General features: G+C 46.5%; 1 protein-coding gene across 1 annotated transcript in view; it reads left to right on the top strand.

Annotated features, from left to right (window-relative positions):
* Arl3 (ARF like GTPase 3) overlaps positions 1-10,759 on the top strand; it is a 39,754-nt gene extending 28,995 nt beyond the window's left edge. The window contains exons 5-6 of the mRNA XM_026401154.2: positions 851-1,036; positions 10,512-10,759. Of these exons, the coding sequence (XP_026256939.1) occupies positions 851-1,036; positions 10,512-10,559 (234 nt within the window). The 3' untranslated portion in view covers positions 10,560-10,759. The remainder of the gene's footprint in view (positions 1-850; positions 1,037-10,511) is intronic.
* Positions 10,760-13,366: the final 2,607 nt, after the last annotated feature.

The raw sequence follows: 13,366 nt of genomic DNA, 5'->3' as shown, positions 1-13,366 counted from the left end.
ATACCCTGATGATTTCTGGATCATCACTCAGGAGAACCAATGCTACACATGAGCTTGGAGGTGAAGAGGATCCTATATACTCATCTGCCTTTTGAGCCATCCAGTATTTTTTGGAAGCCTAAGAATTTAAAGTAGCTAAAATGTGGGTTTATTGGGGAAAGAGTGAGGCCTCTCATTTAACTAGCTGTACACCCTCTATTGTACTTACTGCAGACAGAATTAATACACAGTTTAGACAACGGCCTATAACCTAAAAACTAGGGACCTTGCCAGATGGACCAATAAAGTTATATTAGGATGTGAGTTTGATGAAGTGTCATGCATGTGCATGCATGTTTTGGAGATAGAGATTGATGAAACAATTATAATCTCTGCTTGTCATCTTCAGTTTTCAGTTCACACATATGCATTCATATATGTATACCTGCATTAAAAGTTGTTTGCAGGCTGGGATTATAGCTTAGTGGTACAGTGCCTGCTTACCACATGCAAGACCCTGGGATCAATCCTCAGAAAAGAAATTGGATAAATTTTAAATCTCTAGCCACTACTGATAGTCTCCCTGAATAATGTTTCTCAAGGTATGATCTATCATTCACCTATAGCAGAGTCACCTGGGGGGGTTGTTAAATATGCAGATTCTCAAGTGCTGGCTCAGACTTTCCAAAGTCAGAATCCCTGGGTTAAGGCCCAGAGATCCGCTGGGACACCTTCCTAGCTTAAGCCTGAGAATCACTGCCCTTGAAAGTTGCTAGTTGATCAGCTTTGGTTCATTTTTTGCAATTAGAGGCTGAGCTTAATTACCATAGATTTCATTTCTCTCTCTTCCTCCCTTCCCAAAATGATCCAGGAACTAGCTGAATTACTGGAGGAAGAAAAGCTGAGTTGTGTGCCAGTACTCATCTTTGCTAATAAGCAGGATTTGCTCACAGCGGCCCCTGCCTCTGAAATTGCGGAAGGACTGAATCTGCACACCATCCGTGACCGAGTCTGGCAGATCCAGTCTTGCTCAGCTCTCACGGGAGAGGGCGTTCAGGTGAGACTACAGGAAGGCTTGGTCCCCTGGCAACATGGCGACCAACCAAGGGGGTTGTCCCATTGGTTGGGGTGACCAAGATAGAAAAAAAACATGAAACAAATACCCTTTGATCAGCAGATGAACCATTTTAGGATGTGAAGGGTGTGGAGGAGGTTGGTTCTTTTCTAGCCAGCAACTAGTCAGATAACCGTGAAGTGTTCCAAGAAAGCCATAGATAAACCACCCCACATGCAACAAGCTTTCCTCATTGGGTGGGCAGCCAGAACAGGACTGTGAAGATGATTTCTAACTCTAGAATTCTTTAATGATTGCATTGGGGTTCTGTGTTGTGTCTAATATTGTACATGCTGAAAACCTGTCCTCCTATAGTGATGGCCGTCGGGCTAGTCATCCTTGAAGTGTTTTTGCTTTTTCTCTTGGTTCTCTCCCCTGTCCTCAAGCTTGGTGTCTATTTCCTGCTTCTGCAGAATGAAAGCCCCATGCTTTGTACTAAGGAATTGTATAGCAGGAAAGCAGGCTCCCCCTCATTTAATATTAATTTAGGGCAGAACAGTTATATCTCAGACACCCAGGAGGCTATATCCTGCAAGAGAGATAAGCAGTTTCAACTCTCAGGCTTTATACTAAGCAGCCTCAAATCAGTTACACACTAGAGTCCACCCTCCAGGACAACTACTTGTTCTGAAACCCCAGTGTCCCCGACAGACCTCATTTTAAATATGTGGCATACTTGCCAGGATGCCAGAGTGCTGTGGGACTGGACCCTACTGCTGTAGGATGCTGAGGGGCTTCTTCCCTCGTTGTCATAGGGCACATGTCTCTAATGGCATGAGCAGTTTGCTTCTCTCTGAACTTGGTGTTGGGGTACAAACTTGAGATTTGATTCTTAACAGTTGTTCTACGGCCTCTTTCCATTTCCCTTCTAATATTCTTTGTCCCTCTCTTCTTCTAAGACATTTGATACTAATTTGTCTTAAAATGACTTGGCTGCTTTTATCCTAAGCAGATAATCACTTCCTAGAATTATCTCAGTCCTGTCATGTTTGCAGCCTGTTTTTTTTTGTTGTTGTTGTTGTTGTTGTTGATTGTGGGGTTTTTGGGGTTTTTTTGCTTTTTTTTTTTTGTTGTTGTTGTTCCAAGGATTGAACCCAGGGTCACCTAACCACTGAGACACATTCCAAGCCTTTCTTTTTTATATTTTATTTAGAGACAGGGTCTTGCTAAGTTGCTTAGAATCTTGCTAAGTTGCCAAGGCTGCTCATGGTGAACTCAAGATTCTCTGCCTCAGCCTCCTGAGCCACTGGATTATAGGTGTGCACCACCGTACTCAGGTTTCCTTTCTTTTTACAAACAAGAGCCAAGATGTTTTGGCTCCTAGACCTGAGGGAAAGCCATTCCACACAAAGGAAGTGCCCCTCTACAGGCCACTCATGCTTGCACCCCCAAAACTCTTCATGCACATGAGTGTGTTGGGGGTCTCTTTGGTGGTCTGAGATTACCTTAGCTGCAACCCCAAAATGGGTTCTGGAGCTCTATGGGTTTCTGTGGGGTTTGGGGGAATTGGCTTTTTTATTTTGGGTTGAGTTTTTTGTTTGTTTCATTTTGTTTAGTCTTACTTGTTTTCTTTCTGTCTGCCCAGATTCTGATTGTGAAAGTAATATATTCTCACTGTTAATTATAAAGCATATAAAGTTGAAAAGGGAGGGCTGGAGGCTGGGGTTACGGCTCAGTGGTAGAGCACTTGCCTAATATTTGGGAGGCACAAGTTTGGCTTTGATCCTCAGCACCACGTAAAAATAAATAAAGGTTTTGTGTCCATCTACAACTAAAAATGTTTTTTTTAAAAAGTCCAGGGGAGGGCTGGAGGTGTAGCTCAGTGATAGTGTACTTCCCTGGCACGGGCAAGACCCTGGGTTCCATCCCCAGCACCACACACACAAAAAACAAAGCAGCCGTCATCTGGGATGCACCTTTATTGAAACAGTCCTGGGCGTCCTGAAAACCTAGAGGCCCAGTCCTGTAGCTACTTTCTTGCATTTCTAGAAAATGCTCCAGCAAGAGGACTCTGCCTGTCTAAATGGTTCAGAACACAAAATTAGAAAGTTGAGAACATCCTGAGATTGGGGGCTATAAAGATGGGGCTAAAGAAAAGAAGTATATTTTGGGTGCCTACTCATTAGAAAGTAGATTACAGCTCTGTAATCTTTTCTCTTGGCCAGAGTGGTGAGAGGATGAAATAGCGAAGCCAGAATTAACAGTGAGGCTCCTATTTCTTCAGCCAGCCTTAGGCATGTAAAAAGGAGAACTAGAGTGATCTAGAGTCAGTATTGACAGCAGTGGCGTTAAAGTCAAGGGCACTGCCTCAGAGGAGCCTGCTGGAGGAGAGGGAGCTCCTGCGACCCATCCCCCACCCACACTCCAGTCAGGATGGAGCTGTGTGCTCCTGGCTGTGGAACTACCATGGACATGTCATGCCCTTTACAGGGTCCATTTGTCCTCCTTCCCTCGCTCCCTCCCTCCCTCCCTTCCTCCCTTCCTTCCTTCCTTCTTCCTTTTTCTTTCTTCTCCTTCTCACAGTGCTAGGGGTCAAGCCCAGGACCTCTCCTGTGCTAGGCAAGCACTATGCCCCTGAGCTGTATATCCCCAGCCCCCTTTACAGGATCCTTAGGTGAAGAAAGAAGCAGCCAGCACTAGACAGTGAGAGGGTGGGGACAGGGGTTGCACAGAAGGGACATAAAATAGACCAGTTTGAATAAAGTGAGTTTATTATGTATAGTTTGATTTTGGTAAGAAAGTTCTCCGATCAGAGGCTTTTGGCAACCAGGCTCACAGGAAGTGATATTCAAGAGAGATCTAGCAAAGAACTATGAGCAAAAAAAATAATGATTTTGTATGGAGGAGAAATAGTTTGAAGGTCACATAATTAGTTTAGTAGATAGTACCATGGTGTATAGAATTGGGTAGTTAAGACTGGGATTTCAAGGTTAATGAGATTAGATTATGGTTAATAGAATGATATAAATTTAGAGAATTTAACCATTATTTGAAATGGGTTATTTAATAAAAATGTTAATTAAGAAGGGAATCTGCTTTCTATTGTCCTTTAATGGTAACCTTTGGGGACCAGAGAAAGGTCATGGATTTTTTCTTTGGAAACACTCTTCAATATGAGGCACTGATTGACCATGTCCCTCCCTCAGGTAATGCCTCTGACCTAAGCTCTTGTCCACTCAGCCATTTTCTTGGTATTTCACTTTTAAAAGAATCACTTAAATGGAATCCTTTTCAGGATTGCATCAAAGTACAGGCCTTTAATGATTTTTATTAATAAGGATTAAAATATTCCTAAAAATTAAAGACTTAACTAGAAAAATGTCTGTAAGATCTAATTGTTTGGGGTTCACTCTTAGGTACTGTGTAATAATTATCAAGATATTCTAAATTTCTTTTTTTTTTTTTTAAAGAGAGGGGAGAGAGAGAGAGAGAGAGAATTTTCAATATTTATTTTCTAGTTTTCGGTGGACACAACATTCTTGTTGGTATGTGGTGCTGAGGATCAAACCCGGACCGCACGCATGCCAGGCGAGCGCGCTACCGCTTGAGCCACATCCCCAGCCTAAGATATTCTAAATTTCTATTTGTCCTCCTTACCTTATCCTACCTCCCCAGTAACAGACAATGCCACCAAAATGATCAGATGCTCAATAGGTTGGTCAGGTAGCATTGGGCACCACAGCTCTTTGTTGTTGTTTTGGTACTGGGGATTGAACTCAGGGACTCTCAACCACTGAGCTACTTCCCCAGCCCTATTTTGTATTTTATTTAGAGACAGGGTCTCACTGAGTTGCTTAGCACTTCGCTGTTGCTGAGGCTGCTTTTGAACTCAATATCCTCCTGTCTCAGCCTCCCAAACCTAATGGCCACCAAGCCCGGCTTGGGAACCACAGTTCTAATGAACCTGAAGGAAAATGTAGGAAATTTAAAAAAAAAATTAAAATCTGGAATTTATGTTCAAGTTGCAGGTGTTAAAAGATAGCATTTACTGGGTGTGGTGGTGCACACCTGTAATCCCAGCAAAAGGCTGAAGCAAGAGGATTTCAAGTTCAAGGCCAGCCCGGGCAACTTATAGAAACCCTGTCTCAGAATAAAAAATAAAAAGGCCTGGGGATGTAGCTTAGTGGTTTAGCATTCCTGGGTTCAATAACCATTACCACAAAAGAAAAAAAAAAAAAAAAGACAGCAATTCTGTTTGCGTTTTGTGTGTGTGTGTGTGTGTGTGTGTGTGTGTGTATGTGTGTAATCAACATGTATCTGGGAGATTTGTCTCATACTAAAAAATTGACTGGACCCCAGGTGGGCAAGTCAGGGGAACAGGCCCATATCTGCTAGATGGTGTGCTCAGCCCTCTATGGACTAAGCAATATATCACTTCTCATTAGTTGAGTGACTTAAACACATGATTTGAGATCACGGAAGTTGGTGACTCCTGGGATGGATTTTAGGGTCTTGTTCCACCTGACATTCCCAAAGGAGATGTAGTCTTTATAAGGTGAGTAATACCATGTGTTGTTCAACATCCCCACACTGGGTGGGGACATTGGCTTTTGAGGGCATTGAGAACAGTTGGAACAGGTCTGTCTTTGCCTGATTGATGGTGAGAGGAGGCCAGCCCGTCATGTAATTAAAGCAGGTTTTCATGGGAAGCTGTCAAGAGCAGAGAACAGGTAAACGGCACAAGGTGCTGGAAGAGAACATCAATCTTTAAAGTTCTGTCCTACTGAGAGGCCCATAGTCCAGAGGCGTGATCAGGAGAGACCCAGTTATGTCAAGTAGATGAAGGCAGGAAATGGAGGAACTGAAAAATGTCTCAAGGGATAACCTAAAACTCCCTCCCCAGACTCCCTTATAAACCCGGAAGAAGCCACCTCTCACTACCCTGGAGGCCACACCTTGCCGCTAGGGCCTCTCCCAGGATATAGCATTTAACACCAGCACTATGTTCTCTTCTTTTCCCATGGATATTTAGAAAATAGTGAACAAAAGATCTGGCTTAGAGCCAGGAAAAAGGTATCAAGTCCATCCCTCTTCCACCTGCAGACCTAAGTTTGAACCCCTAACCACAGCTGTTCTTGCTATTGTAGTTTCAGGTGTTTGAAGGTATTTTCTCTATAAGGCACTGTGTGTGTGTGTGTGTGTGTGTGTGCGCGCGTGCACGCGCGCACATGTGTGTGCATATGTACATGTGAAATTAAAATTATCCTGGCTTTGGATTTCCTTGCAAGGCAGAGACCAGCAGTCTTAAACTGGCTTCTAGCCTTAGTCATTGCACTTAGTCCTGTACCAATGGCTCTGAGCTAGCAGAATTTAATGTCTCCTGGTGCTGTTTTCCAGACCACCCCCTCATTCCCACCTTTTCATTTTATATCTATCCCCTGTTCCCCTCATCTTTCTCTGAGCAGGAGTGATGATCCAGGTGACAGCAGTCTCCCAGATGCCTCCCTTCCGCAGCAAGTGTCACTTGCCATCTGAATGCAGAAGTGTGACGGCTTCAGCCAGCCCCACAGATGAGCCCTGGTCCTTCACTAGCCCAGTTCCTTGGCTTTGCTTCTTTTTCCTTGATCTAGGAGACTTTTCCCTAATATGCCAATAGAATTTCATGGGTTTTGTTTGTTTTTGGTGCTAAGGATCAAACCCAGGGCCTCATGTATGCACATGTTCTACCACTGAGCTACACTCCAACCCCGAATTTTGATATTTAAAAAAATGACATACTACTTCTTTGTAGGCCTGGCATCAGTTGTTGCCATCTCCAGGTGTACGTGGAGCTGCTTATCTGTGAGTCAGAGCTCAGGTTTATTTTTAAATTTTCAAACCTTTCTGCAGAGTAAGAAAGCAAGCTCAGGACATCTGCTTTTGCATCCTCCCTGGTGTGGTGCCCTTTGTCACTAGAAAAATATTAATAGGAAGCAATATTTTATGTATGCTGCATCCAGCTGCTCCTTGACCCTGGGGGCCTGATGGCACAATGGGACGGGCTACATTGCTCAGCAAGGGTCTGAGCTCCTCATCATCTTAAAGCAATTACTAAAGTGACCACACAACCAGCATGGCTTTAAAAACCAGGTCCATCCAACCATGGCTGCCACTGCTTCCTTCCAACCATCCAGCAGTGATGGATGCTCTGGACTGAGATCAAATTAAAAAGAAGAGTGCAGTCAGAGACCACCCCTCCCATAGAAAGAAGCAGTGTGGCTTGGGGCTGGGATTGTGGCTCAGTGTGCTTGCCTAGCATGCACGAGGCACTGGGTTCAATTCTCAGCACCACATATAAACAAATAAAAATAAAGGTCCTCGGGCTGGGGATGTGGCTCAAGCGGTAGTGCGCTCGCCTAGCATGCATGCGGCCTGGGTTCGATCCTCAGCACCACATACAAATGGAGATGTTGTGTCGGCCGAAAACTAAAACTAAAAATAAATATTAAAATATTAAAAAAAATAAATAAATAAAAATAAAGGTCCTCAACAACCCCCCCCCAATTTTTTTAATAAATAAATAAAATACAAAATAGAGCTGGAGTTGTAGCTCAATGAGTTCAATCCCTGGTACCAAAAAAAAAAAAAGAACAAATGAAAAAAAATGTAAGGAACAGAAGTTTCCTCTGCTTGCAGTTATGTTGTTTCTAAATGTAGTTTCCACTGGAGGGGTTGTTCTAGGAGGGTAATTAATATGCCAGGATCACCTGCCCCTTCCGCAGGCCTAGATGCTGGCATCCCAGGAGTCTTGAGAGTTCTGTGGCCAGGAACAGCCTGTGGCACCTTCGGAGCATCAGCAGAGTTGTACAGGGTGTCCCCAGGCCCCCTGGCCTCTGTATTCTGCTGAAGCCATGAGGAAGAAAACACTAGCTGCCCGTTCCCCTTCAGGGTGCCGCCCAGCTCCTCGCCAAGCTGGAGGCAGAGCCCTTGCCTTGACCCACAGTCACAGAGAATTAGTAAGTGTTCAAGAGCAGGGATGCGGCCAGCCGGAGCCAGGCTGCCTGGCTTCACGGTTCACCTCTGCCCCAGACAACTCTGGTCTTCATTTCCTCATCTGAAGTATGGAAATAATAACAGCACCTACTTCACAGGGTTGTTACAAGGATTAATTTAAAAGATACAAATTGTTAACTGTAGGCCAGACACCATGCCAGCTTCAGGGGACACGACATCAAGCAAGTCCCACATGGACGCTCCCCTTGGGGATCTTGGACAACACTATTATCTTTCCTTTCCAGTGGTCTCCTTGACAAAGCTTGCCCCAGTAAGATTTATGAGGTATTGTCACCTGAATTGTTGATTGTCACCTCCCACCTCCAACTCTAACAAACACTTTGGATCAAAGGGCCTCCCCAAGCCCAGGGCAGCCACAGGGCTTTACCTCCATTAAGACTTGGGTACTTCCCACGCTCCTCCAGCTTTAGAGGGTAGCAGTGGGGGCCCTGGGGCCTGAGGTCAGCGGGTGCTGGCTTGAGAGCGCCCTCTGTTGGCGACACTGAGGCCACACAGGCTTCACCATTGCAGGTCTTTAGACATCTGGAGAACACTGCCCCTCAGCAGGGCTCGCCCTTTAAACCCCGCTCCACCTCCACAGCGGATGCCCAGGGCAAGGCTCCCTCACCCTCTACCTTCTCTTTTGAGTCCCTGCAGCTGAGTAAATATTTTCCTATCTCTTTGCCTGCACTCATGTTCAGTTACTTATAATAAAGGAAACCCCCTCCTTCATCAGCCATAAAACAAAACAAAAAAAAAAGATGAAGCGGTATTCATATCATGTGGGGACACTGTTCTTGATTCTCGGAGCAGCTGGTCTGATCCAACGTGGATCAGACCAGTGTCTGTAGAGGAGAGGGTATTGCGGTGGCACCTTTGGCCGTCTGTGCAGGCTCCTGAAGATGGAAATGCTTCGAAAGTGCTGAGCTGTTCAGCTTCCGAGGCAAGAGAAGATGGTTATCTTATCCATGCCTCTTGTATTTGTAAAATCTTTTTTTGTCTCCTGGCAGGTGATCTTTTTTTTTTTTTCCTGGAAACCAATTAGCTACTAAAATTAAACATGCTTCTCTTTAAATTAATCCTTTCCATAAAATGGTCTTAAAATTGGCCTCCGTGTTTCAGAGTGTGCAGCTGACCCAGTTGTGATTAGAGACGCGTCTGCCTTGTGCCCACTCTGCATTCCTCCACCTGCCCCACCGTGGCCAGGTGCTCTCGCCTTGGGGCTTTCAGCCCTGGCCAGCCTTGTCTTGGCAAGGCCATAAGGTTTGCTCATGTTATCTGGTTCTCCTGCCCAAGTGTTCTGATGGCAACTGGAGTTTTAATCACTGTAAACGCAGGTGACAGTGAGATTAGCCAGGAGAGAGGATGCCTGCTGGTTGTTTTGCAGTGATGTATTGTTTATGGGATTAATGTTCCGAATGGCCAAGGGTGTCAGCTGATATTTATTACTGTAAGCTGTCTCAGCCGTTCAGGTTCAGCAGTTAGATCCATGGCCACAGGAAATGCGGGCTCGGGGTGTCATGTCTGCCTGATAAGCACAAATGTGTGGGACCCAGATTCGGGAAAGGGGATTCATTGCAGGGGCCGCCTTGGATTTTGTTCAGGGCTTGGAAGGGAACTCCCTCCCCACACTCCTGAAGGTCAGGGAGCCTCTGGGGAAGGGGAGCGCGTCCAGGTATGGCTCCAGAGGGGGTGGAAAAGGAGGTCATGTCTGACAGGCCTGGCATCCATGAGGAATTGTGCTGCCTGCCAGGTGGCTGTAGGCATTGTGTGGTTTACCTCGGTCCCTCTCCAGCCTTCTGAGAGAGGACACTTTCAAGGTCAGTGTGCCTTTAAGGAAACCTTCTCTCTAGTCCCTCAGCTTGGCAGAGCTTAAAGGTACAAGAAGCAGGCCCTTTTAAGCCTATCTGTAGTGCAGCAAGAAGAGAAATAAATGCACATTGCCCCCGAGTGTGTCTAGGAACACATACTGCAGAGGGTTTGTTTTTCCAAAAAGAAATTTAATTTAACCCAAGTGTACACTGTCACACTGTAAACATACCGGGGCACCAGAAGGGTGGCTTATTGAATTTAATGCCCTAGCAAAGGTCAGCTTTTAGAAAAAGCCAAAAATGGCTGGAATCTTTCCTGATAGCTCCTTAATCAGGCCTGGATCCAGGCAGATGTGTTTATTTTTTCAGAGGGAGTTCCTGAGGACCCATCTGAAGTTCAGATGCTGGGTCCTCCCCCTCCCATCTCCCTCCTGTGCCCTCAGAGACCTCCCTGCTCCTCCCCCGGAAGTCACTGTCCCTGGTCATCCAGGTGGGCCCCTGGGGCAAGCCTAGAGTTGGTAGTCCCCTGGAGGGAGGACAGATGCCCCCTGCCCTTCCCTTCTCTCCCCTCCTGAGGCTGGAGCCTGCCGGGCCTTGCCTGAAACTAACACTCTCTTTCTCTATTTCCCTCAAAGGATGGCATGAACTGGGTCTGCAAAAATGTCAATGCAAAGAAGAAATAAAATCTAGACAAATGGAGACGGAGGAGCTGCGGGAACCGAGTTGGGTCCTGAAAAACACTGATTTGCTGCTTTCTGACCAAATGTTTTTCCATCTGTGTACAGCTACAGCTGTTTGAAGAGAGGGAACAACACAGTTTAAAAAGAATCCCCATCCCAGCAGTAGATTTAACTGATCTCTGAGGTTCAGTATCATTTTTCAAATAAAGGAATTATATTATTTCCTCTGCATAATTGAAATAGTATTAAATGTCTCAAAGCACATGATTAGAAAATGAGATCTTTTAAATGAGCAAGAGATTGCATTGCAGTTTAGACAATTCCAGTGGGCTTTTTTTCTTTCAAAAAAAAAAAAAAAGATAAGAAAAAGAGGAAGAAGCTGCTTATGCTGAGTTAATTTATTTACTGACCTGTCCTTCCCCCCCCCCCCCGCCCTGCCCCCACCCTTGTGGTCGGGAAGCATAGTGTTGGCTGGTGCTGGTTGGTGATTTCTGCCATGGCCAACTGAGCCAGGGCTTCAGTCTGTCCAGCAGACTGAATCGGGGAGGGGGAAGGACAGCAGATGATTAAACCATCTTGTCATGCAGGTGGGAAACTGTATGTAATCTTCACCCTTTGGACAGGAAAAAAAATCCTTGCAGACAAGTCACTACAGAAACATACCCCAGCCCCCGCCCCAAGTCAGCCACACAGGGAAGCAAATTCTTATGACTTTTGACTGTAATGACATCTGGAATGTAAGGAGAGGTGGGAGGTTTAATTCCAGAAAAATTACAAGGTCCTTAAAAAGCCCTCACATCAAGGGCTCAGGCTAGCGTAAACAGGCTTTCTCCAGTTCAGTGGAGCAGTGAGCAGCCGACTCTGAGATTAGCTGGCTTCTCCATGGCCCTCCTATAGAAGGGATTTCTAAAGCTCAAAGAATTCTGTGTTTAAATGATCACAATAGGCGGCTGCTATCAGATTTTAAAAATAAATGCAGCTTTACCATGAACCTGCTCCACCGAGAAAAGCCAGGCAGATCAATTTTGCAAAGAGATCAATTTTTACAGTGCTGGCAACGAGGTGTGGGATGCACATGGGTGGAGGGGTCTGCTGGGAAGGACATGGGTGTGTGATGGTGGGGGTCATGCCCAAGGAAGCCAGTCACCCAGCTGCTGGTCTCCCCTGCCCCTCTCCAGTAAAATGTGTCCTCTGTTGATTGATTGGAGAGGAATGGCAGAAGCCTCTCCTGCCCTGTGTTGCAAAAAGAGCTTGTTTCCCTGAGCCTTTGGAAACCCCCGGCTTCCAGCATGGGAAAGCAGGCCAGAGCCCGACCCGCTCCTGAATTCAACTCTGTTCTGGAACTCCACTCAGGGGTTTCTGAGAATGGATAAGAGACTGTCCAGTGCCTGGTGGGTCCTGGAGGCCAGCTGCCTTCTCATCCTGGGAGGTGGCCCTTTCCAAACCTACCACGGCACGTGAGCAGACAGAAAAGGGCCAAGGGACGCTGCAGCCCCCAACCCTGTGTACCCAGCTTTTTCCAGACAAGAGTCAGGCAGGAGAGACGGAAGCCTGGCCAGTTTCAAAGGCTGTCTAGAGTGAAAGCCATTAACAAAGACATCTGGGAAAAGGTGCCCTCAGGTGGCTGTGGAAAGACCTGGAAGGGCTTGCAGAGCAAAAGGCGAAGTTGTCTAACCACTGAGCCAACTTTCCCTGCATCCTCGGCTCCCGGGACTGACTTCTCTGGCTCTCCCAAGCTCCTCTCTCACTTTGAAGAGTAGCAAAATAGAACCAGGAGGAATTGGAAATGCCACTTCTGGCAGGCTGGAAATGTGACTCCAACCCTTGAAAGTTGTTTTTTCTTCCAAATAGTACACCAGGGATGTCCTCTGAAGGGCAAAATGCCTGCTTTGAGGTCTGCAGTTTTGGAGCACTTCAATAGGGAACTTTGACTCTGGCGGTGGACAGTCTGCAAAATGTTTCTGGTCTCTTACCACCAACTTCAGGAACTGTCCTGAAAAGCGCTCCCCAGACCCAAAGAGCAGGCAGAAGCCGCTTGCCCTGCTCTGATAACAGCCTCTGTGAATGTTCCCATTTGCTTTCAGCTAGAGACACATGGTGATGTCACATGCTTTCATCTTCCCTGTGAGCCCTGTTGAACCCTCCCGAGGTTCAGAGGGTAGATGAGAGGAGCCTGGAAAATGCAGAGTTTGAAAGCTCCCGTTTGGAAAAACAATATGCTTTTAAAAGTCCCCTTTTCTCTCCCCAGCGCCACCTCCCCGCCCCCTGTGGCCATGACCAGAAGACAGAATCTGAAGATAGAAAGGGGATACCCCTCTCCCCACTCCCACCCCCACCCCAGTGGGCCTTAGTAAGACTTTTGCTCTCGGCAGGATTGCTGGGTTGCTGCATCTGAATGTGCAGGGTTGAAGGCTGGGGCCAGAGGGCAGACCAGGCCCAGGCGGGCCACAGTGTGTGCTCAAATCAGCTGTGGGAAAAACTGAGTCCTCCCCTCCTCCCCACCCACCCCTTGAGGCTGCTTTTGGCTGGATTCCCTGCGCCCAGTGCAATGCACCCTTTCCCCTTCGTTCTCCCTTGGTTACTATGGAAACAAGGGTGTCATTGATGTGGGCTGAGCTGGGGAACATGCCGGTGCACAGCTGAAAGTCAGCGATTATGCCAGCAGTGAGCACCATGCCAGGGTTAGAGAAGTCCGCAGCCAGGATAGCTGCAGGATGACAAGTCCTGTCCCTGTCCTCCCTCCTCCTCCATCTCCACTTCTCTCTCCCCTGGCTTTTGACGAATTTCTTTATTCCCCTCCGGACTAAAGT

Source organism: Urocitellus parryii, chromosome 5 (assembly GCF_045843805.1).
Source record: "Urocitellus parryii isolate mUroPar1 chromosome 5, mUroPar1.hap1, whole genome shotgun sequence".
NCBI lineage: Eukaryota > Metazoa > Chordata > Mammalia > Rodentia > Sciuridae > Urocitellus > Urocitellus parryii.
This window is presented reverse-complemented; position numbering and strand designations above follow the sequence as displayed.